The 24,820-nt window shown below is 36.0% G+C and overlaps 1 protein-coding gene and 1 pseudogene across 1 annotated transcript; both read right to left on the reverse strand.

Annotated features, from left to right (window-relative positions):
* Nucleotides 1-6,068: 6,068 nt before the first annotated feature.
* Nucleotides 6,069-7,013, reverse strand: LOC120224930 (olfactory receptor 52E4-like). Its single transcript, XM_039223170.1, has one exon. The coding sequence runs from the start codon at nucleotides 7,005-7,007 to the stop codon at nucleotides 6,069-6,071; it is 939 nt and encodes a 312-aa protein (XP_039079101.1). The 5' UTR covers nucleotides 7,008-7,013.
* Nucleotides 7,014-15,576: 8,563 nt separating this feature from the next.
* Nucleotides 15,577-16,750, reverse strand: LOC120224932 (annotated as a pseudogene).
* Nucleotides 16,751-24,820: the final 8,070 nt, after the last annotated feature.

Here is a 24,820-nt window from a genome sequence, read left to right on the forward strand (position 1 = left end):
GGGGGGAGGGGAAGAGGGGTATGGGCATGGAGGAGGGCACTTGTGGGGATGAGCACTGGGTGTTATATGGAAACCAACTTGACAATAAACTATTTAAAAAAATTTTTTTTAAAAAAGAAGCAGGAAAAATCTCAAATAAACTGCCTAATCTTACCCCTAGAGGAGCTAGAATAAACAAAACACAAACCAACCAAAAGGAAGAAAATAATAAAGATTATAGCAGAAAAGGAAATGACATAGAAGCTAAAAAAATAATAGTTTCCTTATTATTATCGACCTGCTGTTCAATGAAACCAGGAGTTGTTTCTTTGACAAGATCAAAAAATCGATAAATTTCTAGTCAGACTCATAAAGAAAAGAAATAAATCAAATCAACAAAATCACAAATTAAAGAGAAGAAATAACAACCAACACCACAGAAATACAAATGATTGTAAGAGAATATTATGACAAACTATATGCCAACAAATTAGACAACTAAGAATAAATGAATAAATTTCTAGAAACATATATTACCAAAACTGAAGCAGCAAGAAATAAAAAATTTGAACAGAATGATTAGCAGCAAGGGATTGAATCAGTAAAACAAAAACAAAACCAAGCAAACAAAAGCCAAAAAATCAAAAAGCAAAAACAAAACAAAACAAAACAAAACAGAAAACCCCAAAAGTAAAACCTCCAACATACAAAAGTCCAAAACCAGATGTCTTCACAGGTGAACTTTAGACATTCAAAGAAGAGTTAATACCTATTATTCTTTGACTATTCCAGAAAATAGAAGAACTTCCAGTTCAGTCTATGGGGCCAGTATGACCATCATACCAAAATCGGATAGAAACACCACAAAAAAGAGAACTACAGGCCCAATATCTCTAATGAACATAGATACAAAAATCGTCAACAAAACACTAGCAAACTGAAAGCAACAATACATTAAAAAAAAATCATTCACCACGATTCATTGGAATTTATCCCCGGGATGCAAGAATGCTTCGATATTCACAAATCAATCAATATGATATGTTACATCAGTAAAAGAAAGGATAAAAACATATTTCAGTAGATTCAGGAAAAGCATTTAACAAAGAACAGCATCCATTCATGATAAAAACCCTCAACAAAGTAAATTTTGAGGGAACTTACCTCAATGTAATAAAAGACTTATATGAAAAACCCACAGCCAGCATCACACTCAATGGGGAAATACTGAGAGATTTCCCGTAAGATCAAGATAGTGGACATCTTAAGACAAGAATCCACTATCACCACTTTGATTAAATATAGTACTGGAAGTTATAGCCAAAACAGTCAGATGACATAAAGAAATAAAAGGCATCCAAATTGGCAAGGAAGAACTAAAACTTACACTATTTGCAGATAACATGTTACTCTATATAGAAAATCCTAAAGACTCCACCAAAAAAGTGCTAGAACTGATAAATGAATTCAGTAAAGTCCCTGGATACAAAATCAATGTACAGACATCCATCTCATTCCTACCCATTAAGAATGAAGCAACAGAAAGAGACATTAAAAATCAAATCCCGTTTACAATTGCACTAAAAATAATAAATACCTAGAAATAAACCTAATCAAGGAGACCTGTTCTCTGGAACCCATAAAACATTGATGAAAGAAATTGAAGATGACACAAACAAATGGAAAGATACTCTATGATTGGAAGAATAAATATGGTTAAAATGTCCATATTACCCTAAGCAATTTACAAATTTAGTGCAATCCTGATCAAAATACCAACATTTTTCACAGAACTGGAAAAAATAATCCTAAAATGTGTATGGAACCACAATGACCCTGAATAGCCAAGACAGTGGAAAACAAAGCTCGAGGCATCACAATTCCAGATTTCAGGTTACACTACAAACCTGTTATAATTGAAACAATATGGCACTGGCACAAAAATAGAGGCATAGATCAAAGGAAATGGATAGAAAGACCAGGAACAAATCCGTAATTATATGCTCAACTAATCTTCAACAGGGGAGGGAAGAATATGTAATGGGAAAAAGCCAGTCTTTTCTACAAATGGTGATAGAAAAACTGGACAGCTACATGCAAAGAAAAGGAAGTGGAACAGTTGTATCATACAGAAAAGTAAAGTAAAAATGGATTAAAAACCTAAATGTGAGACCTGAAACCCTAAAAATCCTAGAAGAGAGCACATGCAGTAATTTCCTTGACATCAGCCATAGAAACGTTTGTCTTGATATGTCTCCCATAGGGAAATAAAAGCAAAATAAATTATTGGAACTATATCAAAATCAGAAGTTTGTGCACAGCGAAGCAAACAACCAACAAAACTGAAAGACAACCTAGTGAATGGGAGAAGATATTTGCAAGTGACATAACCAATAAAGAATTAGTATCCAAAATATATAGAGAACTGGTACAACTCAACATCTAAAAAACAAAGAATCCAATTTAAAAATGGTCAGAAGACATAAATAGACATTTTTCCAAAGACATACAGATGGCCAAGAGACACATGAAAAGATGCTTATTGTGACTTATCATAATGGAAATGCACACCAAAACCACAATGAGATATCCCTTCACACCTGTCAGAATGTCTAAAATCAACAACACAAGAAACAACAGATGTTGGTGAGGATGTGGGAGAAAAAGGAACACTAATACACTATTGGTGGGAATGCAAACTGTTGCAACCATTGTGGAAAGCAGTATGGAGGTTCCTCAAAAAGTTAAAAATAGTACTAAAAAGATCTAGTAATTGCACTATTGGGTATTTACCCAAAGAATACAAAAACACTAAATTGAAAGAATATATGCATCCCTGTGTTTATTGCAGCATTAATTACAATAACTAAATTATGGAAACAGCCCAAATGTCTATCTATAGATGAATGGATAAAGAAGATGTGATGTGATGTGTGTGTGTGTGTGTGTGTGTGTGTGTACACACACACAATAAAAAAGAATGAAATCTTGCATCTACCACAACATGGAATAAGCTAGACAGTATAATGCTAAATGAAATAAATCAGTCAGAGAAAGACAAATATGATATAATTTCATTCATATGTGGAATTTAAAAAATGAAACAAGGGAGCAAAGGACAAAAGGGGGAGGGAGAGAGAGAGGGAGGAAGATGGGTGGGAAGAGGGAGAGAGAGAGAGAGAGAGAAACCAAGAAACACTCATAACTATAGAGAACAAACTGATGGTTACCCAAAGGGAGGTGAAATAGGTGCTGGAGCTTAAGGAGTACAATTATTATGATGAGCACTGAGTAATGTACAGAATTGTTGAATCACTATATTTTACACCTATAATTAATATAATATTATAAGGTTAACTATACTGGAATTAAAATAAAAACTTTTAAAAATGTCAGTTACTTTCCTATATAACAAAAATTTAAAAAGTGGAATTTGAAATTAAGAACAATACAATTTGCATTAGCAACTAAAGAAATGCTTTGGTATAAATCTTAAAATACATGTCAGTGCAAATGTACCAGTTCTCAATATCTATATGAGAAAAAACCATAAACCTCTTAAAGAAAGATCAAAGAAATAAACAGAATAGTACTGACACTGTCAAGATGTTAGATCTTCTCAACTTGATGTATAGATTTCTTACAATCCCAATCAATATCCCAGGAAGTTACTGTGTATACTGGAAAACTAATTTTACAATTTATATGAAGTGGAAAAAGACCCCCAGAATAGCCAATGCAATAGTGAAAGAAATGAAAAAAGTTGGAGAAGTTACACTACCTGACCTCAAGACTTACTATAAATCTATAATAATTAAGTCGGTATGGTATTGGCAAAAGAATAAACAAATAGATCGGTGGAATAGAATAGAGCCAGAGATAGGTCCCCATAAATATAGTCAACACATTTTTCAGCCAGTCTTTTTAATTTTTGGACATTATAATAGTGTGTTGTATGTCACTGAGATTTTAATTACATTTCTTAATTATCAATGACGCTGGGAATGTTTTATGCAGTGATTTTCAATCTGTATATATCTTTCGATGAAAAGTTCACTGAAACATCTTTTCCAATTCTATTGAATGGTTATTTTCTTTATCTAACTTTAAAACTACTCTGTGTATACTAAATGCAAGTCCATTATCATATATTTAATTTGCAAATTTTTCTTGAACTCTGCAGCCTGTGTTTTTATTCTTTTAATTGTATTTTGGAAGAGCAAAAGCTCTTAAATTTTATGAAATTTAGTTCAATAATTTAAAAAAATATATCCATTTGCTATTCTTTAATATAATGTATCCTAGAAGTTTTTTAATTTAAAGTTTTACATTTAAATTTATGATTCACTTTTACTTTATTTTTGTATAAGATGTAAGGTATAGATTGGGTGCATATTTTTCTATATGACCATCTAATTGTTCAAAATCTACCCATTTTATATTGAATTACCTTAGCATTTTATTGAAAATCAACTAGGACCATATGTGCAGGAATATTTGGGAGCTTCCTATACTAATGTATTGATTAATTTGCATATCTTTATACCATTAGCATTTTTTATCTTTATTAATTAAGTCTTCCAATTTTGTTAACATTTTTTTTTAAAGAATTTCAGTTACTTCATGTTTCTATATAGATTTTAGAATCAGCTTTTCAATTCTACAGGAAAAACCCTGCTGGAAATTAGACTGGAATGTGATTAAATATATATGTCAACTTGGAGTGAATGGAGATATTCACAATATCAAGACTTGGATACATGATAATTGTGTATGTCTCCTTTTATATATGCTTTCATCAGTTTCTATCAGCAATACTTTTTAGTTATTTCTTTAGGTCTTACTTTTTTTTTAATCAAATGTATCCCTAAATATTCTATTTTTAGGCTATGGCAAACAATATTTTTATTTAACTTTCTTACAGAATGCCATTAGAATAAGAAATTTAACTGTTTGTATAGTAAACTTGTATCCCCTAAACTTGATAAACTCACATATTAATTAGTTCTGGTAGTTTTAGTATGTTACATAAGATTTTCCTACATAGAAAAACCAGATCATCAGGTAATTTCTTCCTAATATCAATGATTTTTATTTCCTTTTACTTACCTTAATGCATTGGCTAAAATTCCCAGCACAAAAGCAAATAGACATTATAAGAACAGAGAGCCTTATATATACTTTTTTTTATAACAGAGAGATAATATTCAGTCCTTCTTCACTGTGATGTAACCTATCAAATTTCATGGGCTTCCTTTATCCTATTTGTGAGTTCCCTTCTCTTTAGCTTTCTGAAATTTTTGCCAGGAATTCATGATGGATTTTGCCAAATGTTTTTTCTGCATTTGTTAACATTATATGCAGTTACTTTTGTCTGAAGTTATGGGGAAAACATTAATTGATTTTTAAATGCAAAAATTTCCCCTGCATTTGTAAGATAAGTGCTACTTGGTCATGATTACAGGATCATGTTATATCTCATTAAACTCAACGTGCATAATTTTTGTTAATACTTTTTACAGCTGTATTAATGAAGGAATTCGATAACTCATTTTATTTTCATGCATGCTTTCCTCTGATTTTGGTATCATTATAGACATGGCAATATAGAATGAATTCGAATCTTTCAGAGACTGAAGTGAGTGATAATTAGCATGCACATTGCAATAACACTCTGAGTGAAATTAAGAAACAGCTCTGAGATGAAAGTAATATTGACAGACAAATAGGTAGTTGAAGGGCAGTAAATTTTATGCCACCAGAATCTTTTTTTTTTTTTTTTTTTTTTTTTACCAAACGTGTACATAAATTTTACTGTTGGCATGTCCACACACATTCAAGAATTGCATTGTATCTTTTATGAGACCCCACAATCTTCTCTCACTTCCACGGAGAAAAAGCAGTATATAAAATACTGAAAAAAATGGAAATTACATAAAAGCATCACTGAGTGTGAATTTAGGAGACTATAGTAAAGGCTGAAGTAATGGCTGAGTGGCCTTTACATAATCTCAATTTGGTACACTCTGAGAGATGCACAAATTGAAGGTTAGTCTAGAAGAATTTATTAATTTTTAAATACATTTGGGTCATTCTTTATTTACAAATATTTTCACAACTCGGTCCCGAATTTGCTTTGTCCTGATTCCATAAATGACTGGATTTAAACAAGGGGGAACAACAACATACAGATTGGCCAAGAGGATGTGAATGTAGCGAGGAATATTTCTACCAAATCGGTGAGTCATAAAAGAGAAAAACGCTGGTGTGTAAAAAGTTAAAATGACACAGACATGGGAGCCACATGTGCTGAGTGCTTTGAGTCTGGCATCCCTGGAAGGAAGGCGGAAAACAGCTCGTAGGATCTGAACATAGGAGAAGGCAATAAGGATTAAGTCAAAAATCAGGGCAGCAATTGTAAATAACCCATAGATGATGTTGACCCTTATGTTAGCACAGGCAAGGTGCGCGATTCCCATGTGTTCACAGTAGGTGTGAGGAATAATGTAGTGTCCACAAAAGGGCAATCGTTTGAGAAGAGGGCAGAAAGGGATGACAAGGAGGACTGGCCTCCCCACTACAACAGAGGCCATGATGGCTACCACTTTGTTGGTGAGAATAGTGGTATATCTCAGTGGATAACAGATGGCAACAAACCGGTCAATTGCCATGGCCAGCAGTACAACAGATTCCATGCCAGTGTAGGTATGGATAAAGAACATTTGGATAAGGCAGCCTTCAAAGTTTATCTCCCTGATGTTGAACCAGAAGATAGAGAGCATCTTGGGAATGGTAGAAGTGGAGAGGCCTAGATCAATAAAGGAGAGAAGAGCCAAAAAATAGAACATGGGTTGATGAAGACCCTGCTCAGTCTTGATCACAACCAGGATTGTGACATTTCCCACAAGTGCTATCAGATAAACAACAAAGAAAGGGAAAGCAATCCAGATATGGAAAGTTTCCAGACCAGGTATAACCAGCAGAAGGAAGGCAGAAGGATATGAGGCACTGTCATTGACAGAGGACATCCTGCTGAGAACTCTTGGAAAATACTCTATGGTCTTCTTCAGTATTTCTGGGAAGACATAATGGAATATATGGTGGTTAGATATCACTATATATAGTAACATACCAATTAGACACAAGATCATCATGGAAAGGCATTTGAGGACAATTGACTATTAAATTCAAATTTTGGCTATCCCATTTAATATCCCATGGGGACTGTGGAAGTTAGAAACAGTCTTTTCTGGTGGTAGTGTGGTGTAGTGACCCATGATCATGTTTAGCTCATTCTTTTATGAAATTCTCATCTATCTTTAGTAGTATCAACTGAAAACACTGCCAGTAAACAAAACCCATATTACATTTTCAAGTTACCTTTGTTACATAGTTGAGTGGATACATAAGAGAAAACTACAAAGTGTGAAAAAAAGTTTGAGGAATTGGAATGGGAAGAAACTTTGGATATGAGCATCAAGAATATGTCTACTTATATGGCTTATATGCCTGTCACAGTCCCTTCTTTGTTAAGTGCTACTTTTTCCTTAATTTGCTTTAATAAGACTGTGTTTATATCTATCTTTTAATAACACTGTGCTTTTATGCTGTGGTTGATGAATTTATTATTAGTATTTTTCTACTTTTTCAGTAAAATGTCCACCACATAAACATAAACAATGCAAAGAAAAGATCATTAAAAAAAATTTAGCATCCATATATGATGTTTAGAAAAAGAAACTTAGCAAACTAGGCCAAAAATAAAAGTGGTTCAATTTAGTGAAAGAGTGAAAGGAATCTGTGAAAAATCTACAGCTAATACCTTAATGAATGGTAAAACACAGAAAGATTTTTTTTTTCTAGGATTGAGAATAAGACAAACATATCAACTGGCATCAATTATATTTAATATTTTACTAGAGGTTCCAACAAGGTCAATATATCAAGAAAAAATAAATAAAAAGATAGTAAGATTGGAATGAAAGAAGTAAACTTTCCCATTCATAAGTCACATGAACACTTAGATAAAAATAAAGAATTTAAAACTAACTATTTAGCTTATCAATTAATCCAGTATAAGAATTAATAAATGTTCATAGCAGCACTCTCAACAATAGTCAAAACATGGGAAGAGCCCACGAATGGATCAAGAAGATGTGGTTTATCTATACAATGGAATACTACATGGCAATGAGAAAGAATAAAATCTGGCCACTTGTAGCAACATGGATGGACCTTGAGGGTGTTATGTTGAGCGAAATAAGTCAGGCAGAGAAGGACAAATACCATATGTTTGCACGTATAGGAGGATTGGGAGGAACAAATGGAGGACTGGAGGACCGTGGGGGAGAAGAAAGGGGGAAATAGTGGGGGAGGGGGAGAGAGGCAAACCATGAGAGACTCTTGAATGCTGAGAACAAATTTAGGACTGATGGGAGTCGGGGGGAGGGGGGAGATGGGCATGGAGGGGGGCATTTGTGGGGGTGAGCATTGGGTGTTAGATGGAAACCAACTTGACAATAAACTATTTGTAAAAAAAAAAAAAAGAATACATTTCTATATCCTATTAGCAAACAATTAGAAATTAAAATTTTAAATTAAAATTCTGTGAAAATTCACATTACCACTTACAGTGGTATCAAAAACATGGAGTAGTTACCCATAAGCACTTAAAATTATAATACACGAGAGAAATCACAAAGACCTTAAAAAAGTTTTAGAAGTGGTTTGAAAGATTGAAATATGTTAAGATGTCAGTTCTTCTTAAGTTGGTCGATAACTTTAAAACAGCTTCAATCAATACCAAGAAATGCAAGCTTTTTCTAAAATAATTGTAGGAATGCCCTAAATTCATTGGAAGAAGAATAACAAAACAGAGGAACTCAAAAAGACTTCAAACTTTAAAAAGTATAGTAAGTCATTATGATAATGGACAAATAGATAAGGAGAGCTTAATAGAACAGAAGAGAAATATTTTACACCCTCAGCCAAATGTTCTAAAGTGACCAATGTAGTAATTCAGTGAAGATACCACAGTTGCTTCTACCAACAATTCTGGTGCAACTGAATATACTTATTTAAATAAAAGAACCTTGATTCCACCTTCACAGCAAAATCAACTATTAATTACATTTCTAAAATTGAACTAGATATTCAAACAAAACAAAACTCCAATTATAACATGTATGAAAACAAAGGAAGGAGAGTATCTTTGCCACCCAGTGGGAAGTAGTATTTTCTTAGAACCCAAAAGCAATAACCATAAAAAATAGCCTTGTTGCATGTTATTAAATTTTAAAATTTACTGTTAAGAAAGTGGATTTAGAGGATGGGGAGAAAACATTCACAATCCCTTACTTCTGTAAAAGAATTTGTGCTAGGAGCATACAACAACGCTTACAACTAACAAAATAAGAAAACAAGCAATGGAAAAAAGAGAGATCCATGCTGCCACTTAACAGAGAAAAATATACAAATGACACTAAATTTCTCAAAATCATTAGGCATCAGGAATTGTACACTAAAACTAACATGACATATTATTACATACTTACTAGAATGGCCAAAATTAAAATGCACAACACCACCAAATTTTGGCAAGGATGTGGAGCAACAGATTCTAGTAAATTACCTACAACGACTGAACTCCTAAGAGCTTACCCAAGATGAGTGAAATCATATATCCACACAAAGACTTGTACAAGAATGTTTGTAGCAGCTTTGTCCACAAATGCCCCAAGTGGAAATAAAACAAATACTCATCAACACTGAATAGACAAGTCAGTTTTGGAATGATTACCCAATGAAATTCTACTCAACAATAAAAATAGATTGACTATATATGCAACAACATCGATTAATCTATAGCATTATATTGAGCTATCAACTGCTACTAGTTACTAAAGAGAACTAATTACATAATTTCATTTATACGAAGACTTAGAGCATACAAACTGGGATGCCTCGTTGGCTCTGTCAGTAGAGTCTGCAACCCTTGATTTCTGGGTTGTGAGTTGGAGCCCCATGTTGGGTGTAGAGATTACTTAAAAATAAAATCTTTTTAAAAAATGGGTACTGAAAATATCCACTCACAGATTGCTGGGGGATTGAAATGGGTCACAGACAGATTGGGCAGTAACATAAGACAATTTTTTGAGGTGATAGAAAAATATTATATCTTTATAGAGGTGTAGGATATATAGGTATATACTTTTTTCCAAAACTGTACTAATAAGATTTGTATATTTAAATGCATATAAATTTTACTTTAAAAAATCAAATCGAAGCTTGGATAGAATAGAATGTTTACAGTTATTGACGTTGGATGACGAGAGCATTATGCTTTTGTGTTCATCTGTAGATGTTGAAATGTTCCATAGCATCTGTAGATGCTGTAGATGTTTGTATGCATATGTACATGCATATATATGCTATGTAGATGTTGTAGATGTTTGAAATGCTCCATAGTTAAATGGTTTGATATATAAAACTAGTCAAAATAAGTACCATCTTTAATATTTTATAAAGTACAGTATCATTTGCCTTAATAGAATATTCAGTTTTGGAGCTTATTTATTTTATTTTTTTAAGTTTATTTATTTGGAGAGAAAGAGAGAGCTGGGGGGGGGGGGCAGAGAGAAGGAGAGACAGAATCCCAAGCAGGCTGTATGCTATCAACGCAAAGACCTATGTGGGGTTCTAACCCACAAACTGAGATATGACCTGAGCAGAGATCAAGAGTCCAACGCTTAACCGACTGAGCCAGCCAGGCATCCCTGGAGCTTATTTTAAAGGTAGAATTATTTACCTCAATTAATACAGAGCTAAAAATCTTAAAATCCAACTAAAACATTTCACAGCCCTACTCAGGGAGCATAAAATAAAATAAGTAACATGTAAAATTTAAATATTCTGTACTGATTTTTGTTTGGAATAGGATTTAGCATTTATTCCTGATATTTTCCTTTTTATTCATACTCATATACCTAAGCTTTTAAGTCGAATGCTAACCATGATAATTTTGATTATCAAAATTACTCAGAATAATGACATCTGATGGGAAGTACACAGTCACACAACATACTAGCAGTATATCCAAGGATGTGCCTTACTGTTCCTTCTGAGCTTTCTTAAATTTATCATTTGTTTTGCTAGTAATATGGTATTTGTGAATCCTACTAAAATTTCTGAAACATCTTCATCAACACACTCAACCAAATTTCATATTACTCTATTATTAAAATTCAAAACTTATTTTAGGAAGCCAGAGCCCTAATCAACTGGGAATGTACCAACTGAGGTGGCCTTTGGGTTGTATATTTTTCTCTGCTTCAGATATGCACATGGCTATTATTATGCTTTATTTGATTGACTTTTTTAAAATGTTTTATTTATTTTTGAGAGAGACAGAGAGACAGCGTGAGCAGGGTAGGGTCAGAGAGAGAGAGGGAGACACAGAATCTGAAACAGGCTACAGGCTCTGAGCTAGTTGTCAGCCCAGAGCCCTACGAAGGGCTCGAATCCACGAACCGGGAGATCATGACCTGAGCCGAAGTCGGACGCTCAACCGACTGAGACACCAAGGTGCCTCTATTTGACTGACTTTATGCCAGCAAAAGGTCAATCAAAAAAAATAATATTTACCAAACACTGCATTCCATGCCTTATAAATATTCTCATTCAAATTTCAAAACAACTCTGTGAGGTGAATGCTGTTATATCAGATTTAAAGCAAAGCTAAGGTTAAGAGAGTCCAAGGCATTTGTTTTAGATAACTCATAAACATAAGTTGTATGATTAGAAATTAAGTATGTGTCTATCTCTCTATTTCTAAATTCCCCTTGAGCAATAGTGGTTTTGCTAAGGTAAACATAGAAGTATCTACAGAAGTAAAATTATAAGTTAAAAAGAAAAAAATCTTTATTTAAAATTGTACATTTAAAGCCTGTAGATCCAAAAAATTGTGGAAATAATTTTATATAGTAAAATATTAATGATTTTTTTTCTTTCCTGTCTTTGTTTCTATAGTGTTTAACAGTCAGGCACTAAAATAAAGAAGATAATGTGTGTTCTTCAAGATTAACAAGAAAGAGGTTGACAATTTAGACCATAAATCATCTGATCTAGAATTAGCGGGGGTCTAGGGTGGTCCCTGGGCCGAGAAGAAGTAACACTGGAAGGAAAGAAAAGCCTGAGGATTTCAGTGAAACTTGGCAACTAGGGCACTGGAAATATGCTGACTTTTGCAGGGAGGGGAAAGGTTACACAAAGGAAAGGAAAGGGTGTTGGAATTAAAACATGGTTAATATGCAACTTGACAATAAACTATTTATAAAAAAATAAAATACAAAAACGAGGAAAAAAAATCATGGTTAATATGACCTGTCATTCTCTGAGACAAGGTATCAACTCTATTTGTTGATGTGCTGATGATACCATTTGGTGATAAGTATATCCATTTGAAACTGGAAATTTCAGTGGTTTAAAGTTTAATTAAAGACAATCATAAATGTGAAGGTCAGACTTTTGACGCTACTTGGTGAAAGCTTTTTCTCTGTTAGCATTCAGAGGGAAAGTCAGTCCTCTCCTTTGTAGTTATGGTTTTGCAACCATTAGGGAATAGTAACCTATTTCAATATTTTCATTACAGTACCTCTAATTCAGGGTTATAACTACTTGGCATATATACTAATAACAATACCCTTCATCTAATGTTTAAAGCAGACACCAATAGGGCCCTGTGCTGACAGCTCAGAGCCTGGAGGCTGCTTCAGATTCTGTGTCTCCATCTCTCTCTGACCCTGCCCTGCTCACATTTACTCTCTCTCTCTCTCAGAAATAAATAAAACATTAAAGCAGACACCAATAATATATCATTAGATTATTTTTTGTTGAGCCTAAATAGGTTCAGTGCCAAAATTTCTCTTACATTCACTGTGCATTTGTAGATATTAGCCTTATAGATGAACCAGTACCCCTACCCCTGACTTACTCTTTCTCGAAAGTTGTAAAGGTGTGGAAAGCTTTTCTGAAAGCTTCATAATTTACATGGTTTAAGACCTTGACTAACAGATAGATTATCTTACTAGACTGTTCTTGCCAACTGATGCCAATTCAGTGTCAAATTCACCCAAGGACTCTTTATGTCCCTATCAAAACCCATCTTCCTATTATGGCTGATAATAACCAGGTAGTTTGGTGTTCAAGGACCAATTCTCTTTCAACCCAAACAAACATAGCTTTATGTCTTCCTTCACTCTCTCACTTACTAATGAGCTTATGAAAGTCATTGCTTGAGCCTTATTTTACTTATCTGTAAAGATTGCGATAACCATACTATAAATTTCATATAGCTCTAGTGCTAATAAAATAAAATGTTGCATATATGGTGTCTAACAAAATGTCTTGGCACTTTATCCTTAGTAAAATTAGCTAGAATAATTTGTCATTATTGTTATCCACAGATGTGATTCTTGGTGTTAATGTTTGATTTTCTTAAAACAAAATAAAACAAAAGAAAGGCTATTTATTAGCTTACTTTAGGAGCTGTGATTTAAAGCATTTTCCTAATATTCCAGGAAAACATTGCACATTTAGGGAACAAATGGTAAAACTTTAGGACTCCTTCACTGACATTTATGAAAGGATTCTTTCCTGAGATAAATATACAAATTACTTGAATTTTGTTCTGAAACATAGAATATGTAGGTTGGATTTGACTCAGTTTGAGCAAAATAGGACTCTGTAAATCAGATTCTCACTTTTTTAATCCCTCAAACTGTGAAAAATACTCTCATCTTTACAAAATCTGAACACAGGTTAATGCATAGGAGAGCAAGTTTTGCAGCTCAGAGTGTAAATTTCATCCCCAAGGCAACTAATAAACAACTAATGAAATACAGCAATCATTTCAAAGAGGTCACTCTACTGACTACCACTTGGATTTCCTTGGCTCTGGATTCTGATCACTCACCCAGGCTAGCATCTGCAGTGAAAGTACACCATACAGTGCCTGGGTGCTCACTGTCTGTGGGGCAGCTGAAAAAAGGGCCTTTTCATGTGATATATCTGTAAATGGTACTACCTGAAGCAACTTCCCAAAACTCTCCTCAGTGTCCACTGTGTTGAGCTGCCCTGCCTGTGTCAACATTTTCACAGGAGACCTTCCACAAGTATAAAGATATAACCTGGGCTACCTTCCCAAGAGCAATGCTCTGTCTCCTCTTGCAGTATCAGGCTGGCCTTCCTTCCCAGGATCCCTCAAGAGGGAAACTATATGCAGAGGATGTAGTTCCCTTGAGAAGGACATGCTTGGTCGATCTCTTCAGGGACTGGATATCTGGGAGCTTGAGTCAAGCTTTTTGAAGCATCTTGATTCAAACTTGCTTCCGGGGAGCTGGGCATCCTTTTGATATTTTGCGTCTTAGGCATACCAGTTTTTTATGTGGTTTATTTTCATTGTCATCTTTCATATCCATTAATTTTCTCTAAGTAATCATAGTCTATTCATTTGTGAAATATATATACATGTATATATACATATGTATATTTCACACATATATATCATATATATATACTGTCATCTCATTCACATTTTTTAATTAATAGTTAAGTTCATTGCATTATATAATTCCATTTTAAGTTACATAATCACATGTTGACACTTAAATGTTTTCTTAGCCTTTGATCACCTGTTTCACCATGTGTTTCTATATTAAATAAAGCAAAGACGTTAAGGAAACTGCCCTGAAACTAAATAATTCATTTAAAATTCTGTTACATAATAGTTGTGTAACTATGTGTAAATTACTTAACCTCTGAATCTCCACCTACTCATTATAGAATATGAACCATCTAAAGAACCAAGTGTAGTTTCTAGAACATTATAAAGGGTCAAGAAATGTTAGATGCCATTATTAATAGAGTTTATATGATTCTTAAGTCATATAAGATTGTCGAGTGTTTCTTCCCATTGGTACCCTATTGGAGTCCATTTTTCTTACTAGCAGTGTCTTGTACCTATTTACATGTAAAATTTATGTACTTATTTTTGTCCATATTTTTTAATACACTCATGTTGTATGTTTAGTTTACTCAACTGAGACATAAGACAGTTTCTATATCAAATTTGAAAATGCTACATACCCCAATATAATGTTAATGTTAATATATAATATTATTATTGCCTCAGTTTCCTTAAATAGAGAAAGGGAAAAATAAGTAGAAACTACTTACTGTAGTTATAAGAATGTAGAGGATTAATGCTTACAAAGTTATGAAAATAGAGCCCACCTCATAACATATGTCTATTTTTTTGATATGCTAGTCAATTTTTATCAACTCCAGGGAATTTTTTCATGTAAATGTTATTTTATTTAATCACATAATTGCTGGCATTTGTGATATATGGTTGGAACTATGCATATATTAAATATTATTGCTTCTTTTGGCTTACATTTTCTAAGATGAGTGAAAGACTTTATAAATCTGCACATAGGATGCCATCTTCCCCAGATTTTGTAATGTGGCAATTTTGAGAGTAGAGGATAAAGTTTCATTTTCTCATACTCAAACAATTTAGTATTTGTAGACCAAATTTCACAATTTATATCTGAAAGTTTTAGTTACCTTTTCTCTTATCTGTTTAGTTCTGACTCCATAAATTACAGGGTTGAGAGCTGGTGGGATGACAACATAAGAGTTGGCAAGAATAGGGGCGCCTGGGTGGCTTAGTCGGTTAAGCGTCCGACTTTCGCTTAGGTCATGATCTCGCGGTTCATGGGTTCGGGCCCCACGTGGGGCTCTGTGCTGACTGCCAGCTCAGAGCCTGGAGCCTGTTTCAGTCTGTGACTCCCTCTCTCTCTGACCCTCCCCTGCTCACGCTGTCTCTCTCTCTCCTGGAAATAAATAAAACATTAAAAAAAAAAAAAAAGAGTTGGCAAGAAGAATGTGGATGAATTGAGGAACATTTTGGCCAAACCGGTGGGTCATGAAGGAGAAAAATGCTGGAGTGTAGAAGGCCAGCATGACACACACGTGGGAGCCACAAGTGCTGAGTGCCTTCATTCGGGCATCCCTGGAAGGGAGGCAGAAGACGGCACGGAGAATATAGACATAGGACATGATAATTGCTATGATGTCTAACACCTAAATAAAGATGCCACATAAGCCATAGATGATGTTTACCTTTATGCTGGCACAGGACAGGAGGGCAATGCCCATGTGCTCACAGTATGTGTGGGAGATGATTTGGTGTCCACAAAAAGGTAACCTTAAGATGAGTAAAACAAAAGGGATTGCAATGGCTAAGGTTCTTAGAAGGATGATCAATGCTATAGCTGATACCACCTTGTTTGTCAGCACCAGTGTGTACCGAAGAGGGTTACAGATGGCCACATAGCGATCATAGGCCATGGCCATGAGCACTGCTGACTCCATGCCAGTGCATAGGTGGATGAATAACATCTGGTTGAGGCAGCCTTCAAAAGTGATTTCTCTCAGGTTGAACCAGAAGATGCCAAGCATCTTGGGGATGGTGGATGTGGAGAGGCCCAGGTTGATAGATGACAGAATGGCCAGGAAGTAGAACATAGGATGATGGAGACTATGATCAGTCTGAATCACAAAAAGAATTGTAATGTTTCCCAATAGGGCGACCAAATATACAACACAAAATGGAAAACCAATCCACATATGCACATCTTCTAGCCCTGGGATTCCCAGCAGGATAAAAAAAGTTAGGATGGAACCGTGTGTCCTTAGAAGAAACCATGCTTCTGTCGCACTTGTACAGCTGTACATATCACAGATCAGATGTCTCACTCACTGAGAGACACAAGCTCTTCTTGTCCACTGTGATTGAATTCCTACAGAATTATACGAAAATGTGTTGGAGTTTTTCTAATCACCCCACCCACGGTGATATAACTGCATGATTTTTCTGAAAACTGAAGTACATCCAATTATTGTTTGATTTCAAACAAGCTATCAGATTTATTACATTAATTTTCATTTATTTCTATAACATAATTAAACTTTCATTAAGGACCAATAGAATATCATGCAAAAGGCTAGATATTGATATACAGATCACATGTTGGTACCCTTCATAAAGAAGTTCTATTCTAGCTTAGGAACTAAAATGATTAAAAAATAATATATATATATATATATATATATATATATATATATATATATATATAGCTTCTCTAGGGTTTTAACAAGTACATTTTCCTTTTTGTTCCAGGCAACACGATCTCATAGTCCATTGCTATAACACATGAAGGTAAAATTTTCACAAACTCTTTTCAACACATGAAAAAAGAAATATATGGAAAAAGCCGCTAGATCAACTCCTATACGTCTTTCATCAGAAACATCATTGCAATTAGAAAAGACTAATAATTGCAGGAAATCCAAACTCCTGGTGGATATAATTGATGCAGTTGAGATGGCTTGAACATTAGATTTTACAGATGATTGTTGAAAACAGCAGAAGAGATAAAGATGAAGATGTAAGACCAATTTGGTTCAAAGCAGCAGTAGCAATCAAAGGTTGAATTGGGTTATCCTATTAAGAACTTAAATTTGAGTATTTTATGTAGTGTGAACTTTGCTGTTCACACTGTTTTTATCTTACTTAACTGGTGATTTAACAAATGTATTTACCAACAAAAGCCCTTAATAAAATACCTATAAAAACATTGATGATAATATTTTAAGCTCTTAAGTTTTGAAAGTAATATTATGGTTTGTTAAATTAAAAGAAAATCTTTCTGTGGTGTCTTCAAGTGAGAATCAATTGCTTTGCTTCATTCCAGATGAACAAACTAGATGTCAAACAGACATTTTTCTAGGAATAAAGGAACAAAGGGCACTCTAGACTTTGTTCTCAGCACAATGTCTAATGAATTTTTATAGTGTATTCACTTTTCTAGACCTTTACTAGCATGTGTTGATGGGCCCCATGTACATGTGCCAATTTGTATACATTATTGAACAACTCCTAAAGACAATAGTTATTGACACAATTATAATGAAGAGGAGAAAAAGGCTCAGATGAATCACACAAGCAGTTAGTACCCCACCTAAAAAATATCAGAATGAAGATTTTGGATTCAAAGTTCATACTTGTGACACTGTGTCATGCTGCTTTCTAAGTACTTAACAAACTTAGTCAAAGGGATATTTAAGAAATAATAAGGAAAATGGCATCAGAGTAGAGTATATGAACTGAAGTCGGGGAGAGATAATCAATATGATAGAACTTTCCACACAGGAGAGGGAAGGTCTAGACAATAGAGGTTCATGGCATAGGTGAGCACCTAATTAAATTTTCTGAATCACATGACAGTATGGTGACCTTTCACTATATTCTTCATCATTTTCCTTCCTTTTTCATGCCCACACTCTACCTCATTTCTCTGTGCCACATTCTAACCACCATTCAGAAATACCTGTTCGATTCCATTCATCTCAAGCAAATATTTACTTGGCACTGTCCTTAGAAATTGAAAGAAGAGAAATAGGTTGGAAGCAAGATGGCAGAGAAGTAAGGAGCTCTGTACATCTTGCCTGCACCCATCTCTCAAACAGAGAAGCCCTGAAGTCTTAGGACACTGAGCTACAAGGAGTTTGGGAAGAGAAAGAGACAGAGTACACTGGGAAGGAAACCTCATAAGTGTGTGAGAGCGAACTGGGTAAAATAAAAAGTGACTGGGCCCAGAGATACGGAGGGAGGGGAGGGAACCCGGCTTGCAGCTGCAGTGAGTGATAAACCAGTAAGTGGTGGCAAGCTGCCGCGTGTCCAGGGGAAAGGAAAGGAAAGCTGAGATTGCTCATAGAACTGTCCCTGGAGAAGAGAAAAAAATCTCAGCTTGGGAAGACAGTGTTTTTTAGCTCTGGCTGGGATGCTGACTTTAAACTAGGTGCCCTGGTCCCAGAAGGCGCCAGGAAAAACTGACCTGCCATGATCCCCGCACCATCCATGGCGGTGGCGGCCTGGTGAATCAGCAGCAACGCCTGTGGAGGCGGTTCTGGCACCAGGTGAAGCGCGTGATAGCGGCCCACTGAAGCAGCTGCGGTGACCCGGTGAAGCGGTACCAGCGCCTGGTGAAGCAGCGGTGATCCGGAGAAAAGGTGCCAGCACCCTGTAAAGTGGCAGTGGCGCGCGACAGCGGCCCGCTAAAGAGGCTATGGCGCACTGCAGTACGCAGACTCTATGGACCTGAAGTTGCTACATTCCCCAAATGCACTCTTGTTCTATCCCGGCTTGGCCCAGGCGGATCTGAGGCTGTGACACTTCCCCCACCCCCCACTAAACCCCCAGGCAACAGGGAAGCAGCGACCTGTAGGACTGTTAAGGGCAGTATAACAAAGCCCGCGGACTGGGACCTGGAAATAGGCAGGGTGTGGGGCATAGAACTCAGCCCACCTTGGCTACATCCACAGCACAGGGAGATCAGACTGAAGAAGTGATTTGCAATGCTTGGTTGAGAAGGGACTGGGGCAATGCCATTCTTCTCCCCACAACCACCAAGGAAGGGCCTCAGGGAGGCCAGCAGACACAGTGGAGACAAGACCTGCCTACACCAAACCATGCCCATCCCCTCCAGATAGATGTTTTGTTGTAGCTATTTTACCTCAGCTGGGTTTGTGTGTTTATTGGTTTTGTCTGTGCATTTGTGTACCTTTGTTCCCTCTATGGTTGTCTGTTTTCTTTTTCCAGGGCTGCCTCAAGAAACAAGCCAAACTACACATGGTGGAGAGTCCCAAATACCACTACAAGTAGGGTGCCGGGAACCACACCGGTATCTCTGGATGGCAGTCACAGCAAGGAAATGTTTGTGCAGCTCCTGCCATGAGAAATGAAAACTGGTATCTTGTTCTGCTACTACTGGTTCATGTTGGAAATGAGCCTGCTGGTATTGACCAGGTCTCACAATATTCCATATCAGACCCATATTCTGAATACAGATACCTCATAAGGAAAAGCATATTCCTGCCTTTACAAAAGAGATTTTAGATGAAAGCTCTGTGGGTGATTGTCAAAAGGCTCTTCCTATGGGCCTTGCAGACCCAAGACTTGCATAATAAAGGGGGTTAAGAACACAAGAGTTAGAATTGAGCCTGGCCCTGAGACAAAGAGCCTATTTTGGGGTTAAGGGCAGAACACAATTACTACATATATCTTTGCTAATTGGTGAAACATGGCAGTCACTTCCTCAAGGCCTGCATTCCACAAACACCCTCCCTTACACTGGCAGCTGGGATGAGGATAGATAAGAGTAGCTAAAACATAAATCCAGGTGCAAAGACTGACACATTTAGGGCCCCCATGTTAGTTTCCACAAATAAACGATTTCAGAAACATTTATCCTCTTGAGACCAGACAGAATAACTCCTAGCTTATCTGTATACATTTTAACTTGTATGTTATCCTGTTTTTTACTAAGAACATTCTGTTATTTCCTTGGTCGGAATAATTCTGCATTTGATATCACAAAAGGCCTCCCATTGTGAGAAATTCTTTTCTCTGACTTCATGTTGTTGCTGAACTTTTAAATAAAGACACAAAAACCGACAGGACAGAGATGACTGCCTGGTGATCGAAAGAATCTTGGGGCTCTCTCACTCTCTCCTCTCGATGACACTGTCCATCCTTCAGGGACCCCTGGACCTGTCGGAGCCGGCTTCTAACAGTAGGGAAACAAAATAAACAAACGCTCAACAAAAGAAACCAAGAGGCATCATCCAAAGAACACTTCCTGAACAGACAGGCACTGAATAGTCAAAAGAGCCCTCTCTAATACAGCAGAATTCGCAGGGTACATGTGTACAACAAGCTTTTAAAACTAAAAAGAGATAGAAAGCTAACCAAAATGACGAAACGGAAGAACTCTCCTCCAAAGAAACTCCAGGAAGAAATGACAGTGGAGAACTGCCCAAAACAGATATAAACAACATAACTGAACGAGAGTTTAAAACAATAATCATAAAATTAATCGTCGGGCTTGAAAAAAGCATGGAGGAGATCAGAGAAACTATGGCTACAAACAATATGGAGCTTAAAAATAGTTATGGTGAATTAAAATATGGGATAAATGAGATACATAATAAACTGGAGGCATTCAATGCACGGTTTGAAGAGGCAGAAAGGAGAATAAGTGATTTAGAAGACACTATTATAGAAACAGAAGAAACTGAGAAAAAGAGAGATAAACTGATCCAGGAACATGAAAGAAGAGTTCGAGAGATCAGCTATACAATCAAATGGAACAATGTCCGTATCATAGGAATTCCAGAAGAGGAAGACAGACGGAAAGGCACTGAAATAGTCCTGAAACAAATTATAGCAGAGAACTTCCCCAACCTGGAGAGGGAAGTAGAAGTTGAAATTCAAGAGGCACAGAGAACTCCCCTCAGATGTAAATTGAATAGGTCATCTGCACGACATATCATAGTGAAACTGGCAAAATATAAGGAGAAAGAGAGAATTTTGAAAGCAGGTAGAGACAAATGGGCCCTAACATACAAAGGGAAACCTATCAGAGTGGTGACAGAACCTATCTAATGAAACTTGGCAGGCCAGAAAGGAATGGCAGGAGATCTTCAGGGTGATGAACAGAAAAAATATACAGCCAAGAATCCCCTATCCAGCAAGCCTGTCATTCAGAATAGAAGGAGAGATAAAAGTCCTTCCAAATAAACAAAAATTGAAAGAATTTGTCACCAGTAAACCAGTCCTACAAGAAATCCTGAGGAGACTCTCTGAGGGAAATGTTGCAAGGAATGCAAGATACCAGAGACACCACCACAAGCATGAATCCCACAAAGGACACAATGACTTGAAACCCACATATTTCAATAATAATAGTGAATGTAAATGGGCTGAATTTTCCAATCAAAACACATAGGGTAGTAGAATGGATTAAAAAAAAAAACAACAAAATCCATCTATTTGCTGTCTACAAGAAACTCATTTTAGACTGGAAGATTCCTTCATATTAAAAGTAAGGGGATGGACGGGGCTCCTGGGTGGCTTAGTCGGTTAAGCTTCCGACTTTCGCTTAGGTCATGATCTCGCAGTTCGTGGGTTCGAGCCCCGCATCGGGCTCTGTGCTGACTGCCAGCTCGGAGCCTGGAGCCTGTTTCGGTCCTCTCTCTGGCCCTCCCCTGCTCACGCTGTCTCTCTCTCTCTCCTAGAAATAAATAAAACATTAAAAAATTAAAAAAAATTAAAAAATAAAAGTAAGGGGATGGAGAAATATCTTTCATGCTACGGAAAGTCAAAAGAAAGCTGGACTTGCTATACCTATATCAGACAAACTGGACTTTAAATTAAAGACAATAACAAGAGATGAAGAAGGGCATTATATAATAATTATGGGGTCTATCCATCAGGAAGAACTAACAATTATAAATGTCTACGCACTGAATATGGGAGCAACTAAAAACGAAAAACAATTAATCACAAACAGAAACAATCTTATAGATAAGAATGTGCTAATACTAGGGGACTTTAATACTCCACTTACAGCAATAGATAGATCAACAGGACAGAAAATCACTAAAGAAACAATAGACTTGAATGACACATTGGACCAGGTGGATCTGACAGATATATTCAGAACTCTACATCCTGAGGCCAGGGAATTCACATTCTTCTCAAGTGTGCATGACACATTCTCCAAGATAGATCACATGCCGGGACATAAAACAGTCCTCAATAAATATAAAAGAATTGAGATCATACCATGCACACTTTCAGATCATAATGGTTTGAAACCTGAAATCAATCACAAGAAGAAGTCTGGAAAACCTCCAAAAACATAGAGGTTAAAGAACACCCTAGTGAAGAATGGATGAGCCAATCAGGCAATTAGAGAAGAAATTTAAAAAAATATGGAAACAAACGAAAATGAATATACAACAATCCAAACTCTATGGGATTCGGCAAAGGCAGTCCTAAGAGGAAAGTACATTGCATGCCAGGTGTATTTCAAGAAATTAGAAAACACGCAAGTCCAAAATCTAACAGCTCACCGAAAGGAACTAGAGGCAGAGCAACAAAAACATCCTAACCCAGTAGAAGAAGAGAAATAGTAAAAATTAGAGCAGAAATAAACAACATAGAGACCAAAGAAACAATTGAACAGATCCATGAAACCATGAGTTGGTTTTTTGAAAAAGTAAGCAAAATTGACAAACCTCTAGCCAAGCTTCTCAAAAAGAAAAGAGAGAGCACCCAAATAGACAAAATCATGAATGAAAATGGACTTATTACAACCAACCCCTCAGAAATACAAGAATTATCAGGGAATACTATGAAAAATTATATGCCAACAAATTGGACAACTTAGAAGAAATGGACAAATTCCTAAACACACACTCACTACCAAAATTCACATGGGAAGAGATAGAAAACCTGAATAGACCCATAACGAGTGAAGAAATCGAATCAGTGATCAAAAATCTCCCAACAAATAAGAGCCCTGGACCTGATGGCTTCCCTGGGGCATTCTACCAAATGTTTAAAACAGAATTAATACCAATTCTTCTCAACCTATTCCAAAAAATAGAAATCGAAGGAAAACTTCCAGACAGATTTTATGAAGCCAGCATCACTCTGATTCCCAAGACAGACAGAGATCCAGCAAAAAAAGAGAACTACCAATATCCTTGATGAATAAGGATGCAAAAATCCTCAACAAGATACTTGCTAATCGAATCCAACAGCACATAAAAAGAATTATCCCTTAAGATCAAGTGGGATTCATTCCTGGGTTACAGGGATGGTTCAATATTCACAAATCAATCAATGTGATGCATTACATCAACACAAGAAAAGATAAAAACCATATGATCCTGTTGATAGATGCAGAAAAAGCATTTGACAAAATACAGCATCCCTTCTTAATAAAGACTCTAGAGAAAGTCGGGATAGAAGGAACTTACTTAAACATCATCAAAGCCATCTATGAGAAGCCCTCAGCTAACATCATCCTCCATAGGGAAAAACTGAGAGCTATCCCCCTGAGGTCAGGAACATGACAGGGATGTCCATTCTCACCACTGTTGTTTAACATAGTGGTGGAAGTCCTAGCATCAGCGATCAGACAACAAAAGGAAATCAAAGGCATCAGAATTGGCAAAGAGGACATCAAACTTTCACTTTTCGTAGACGACATGATACTCTGCATAGAAAATCCGACAGACTCCACCAGAAGCCTACTGAAACTGATCCAAGAATTTAGCCAAGTTGCAGGGTACAAAATCAACGTGAGGAAATCAGTTGCATTCTTATACACCAACAATGAAGCAACAGAAAGAGAAATCAAGAAACTGATTCCATTCACAATTGCACAAAAAACCATAAAGTACCTAGGAATATACCTAACCAAGGATATAAGAGATCTGTATGATGAAAACTATAGAAAACTTATGAAGGAAATTGAAGAAGATACCAATTGGAAAAACATTCCATGCTCATGGATTGTAAGAATAAATATTGTTAAAATGTCATTACTACCCAAAGCCATCTACACGTTCAATGCAATCCCAATCAAAATTGCACTAGCATACTTCTCAAAACTAGAACAAACTATTCTAAAATCTGTATGGAACCACAAAAGGCCCTGAATAGCCAAAGTAATATTGAAGAATAAAACCAAAACGGGAGGTATCACCATCCCAGACTTTAGCTTCTACTGCAAAGCTGTCATCAAGACAATATGGTATTGACTCAAAAAACAGACACATAGACCAATGGAATAGAATTGAGAACTCAGAATTGGACCCAGAAATAAACAGGCAACTAATCTTTGACAAAACAGGAAAGAGT

Source organism: Hyaena hyaena, unplaced genomic scaffold, assembly GCF_003009895.1.
Source record: "Hyaena hyaena isolate Hyena2069 unplaced genomic scaffold, ASM300989v1 scaffold_1310, whole genome shotgun sequence".
Classification (NCBI taxonomy): Eukaryota; Metazoa; Chordata; class Mammalia; order Carnivora; family Hyaenidae; genus Hyaena; species Hyaena hyaena.

Coding starts and splice junctions, on each gene's coding strand:
- LOC120224930 (XM_039223170.1), bottom strand. CDS start 7,007: ATGTCCTCTGTCAATGACAGTGCCTCATATCCTTCTGCCTTCCTTCTG.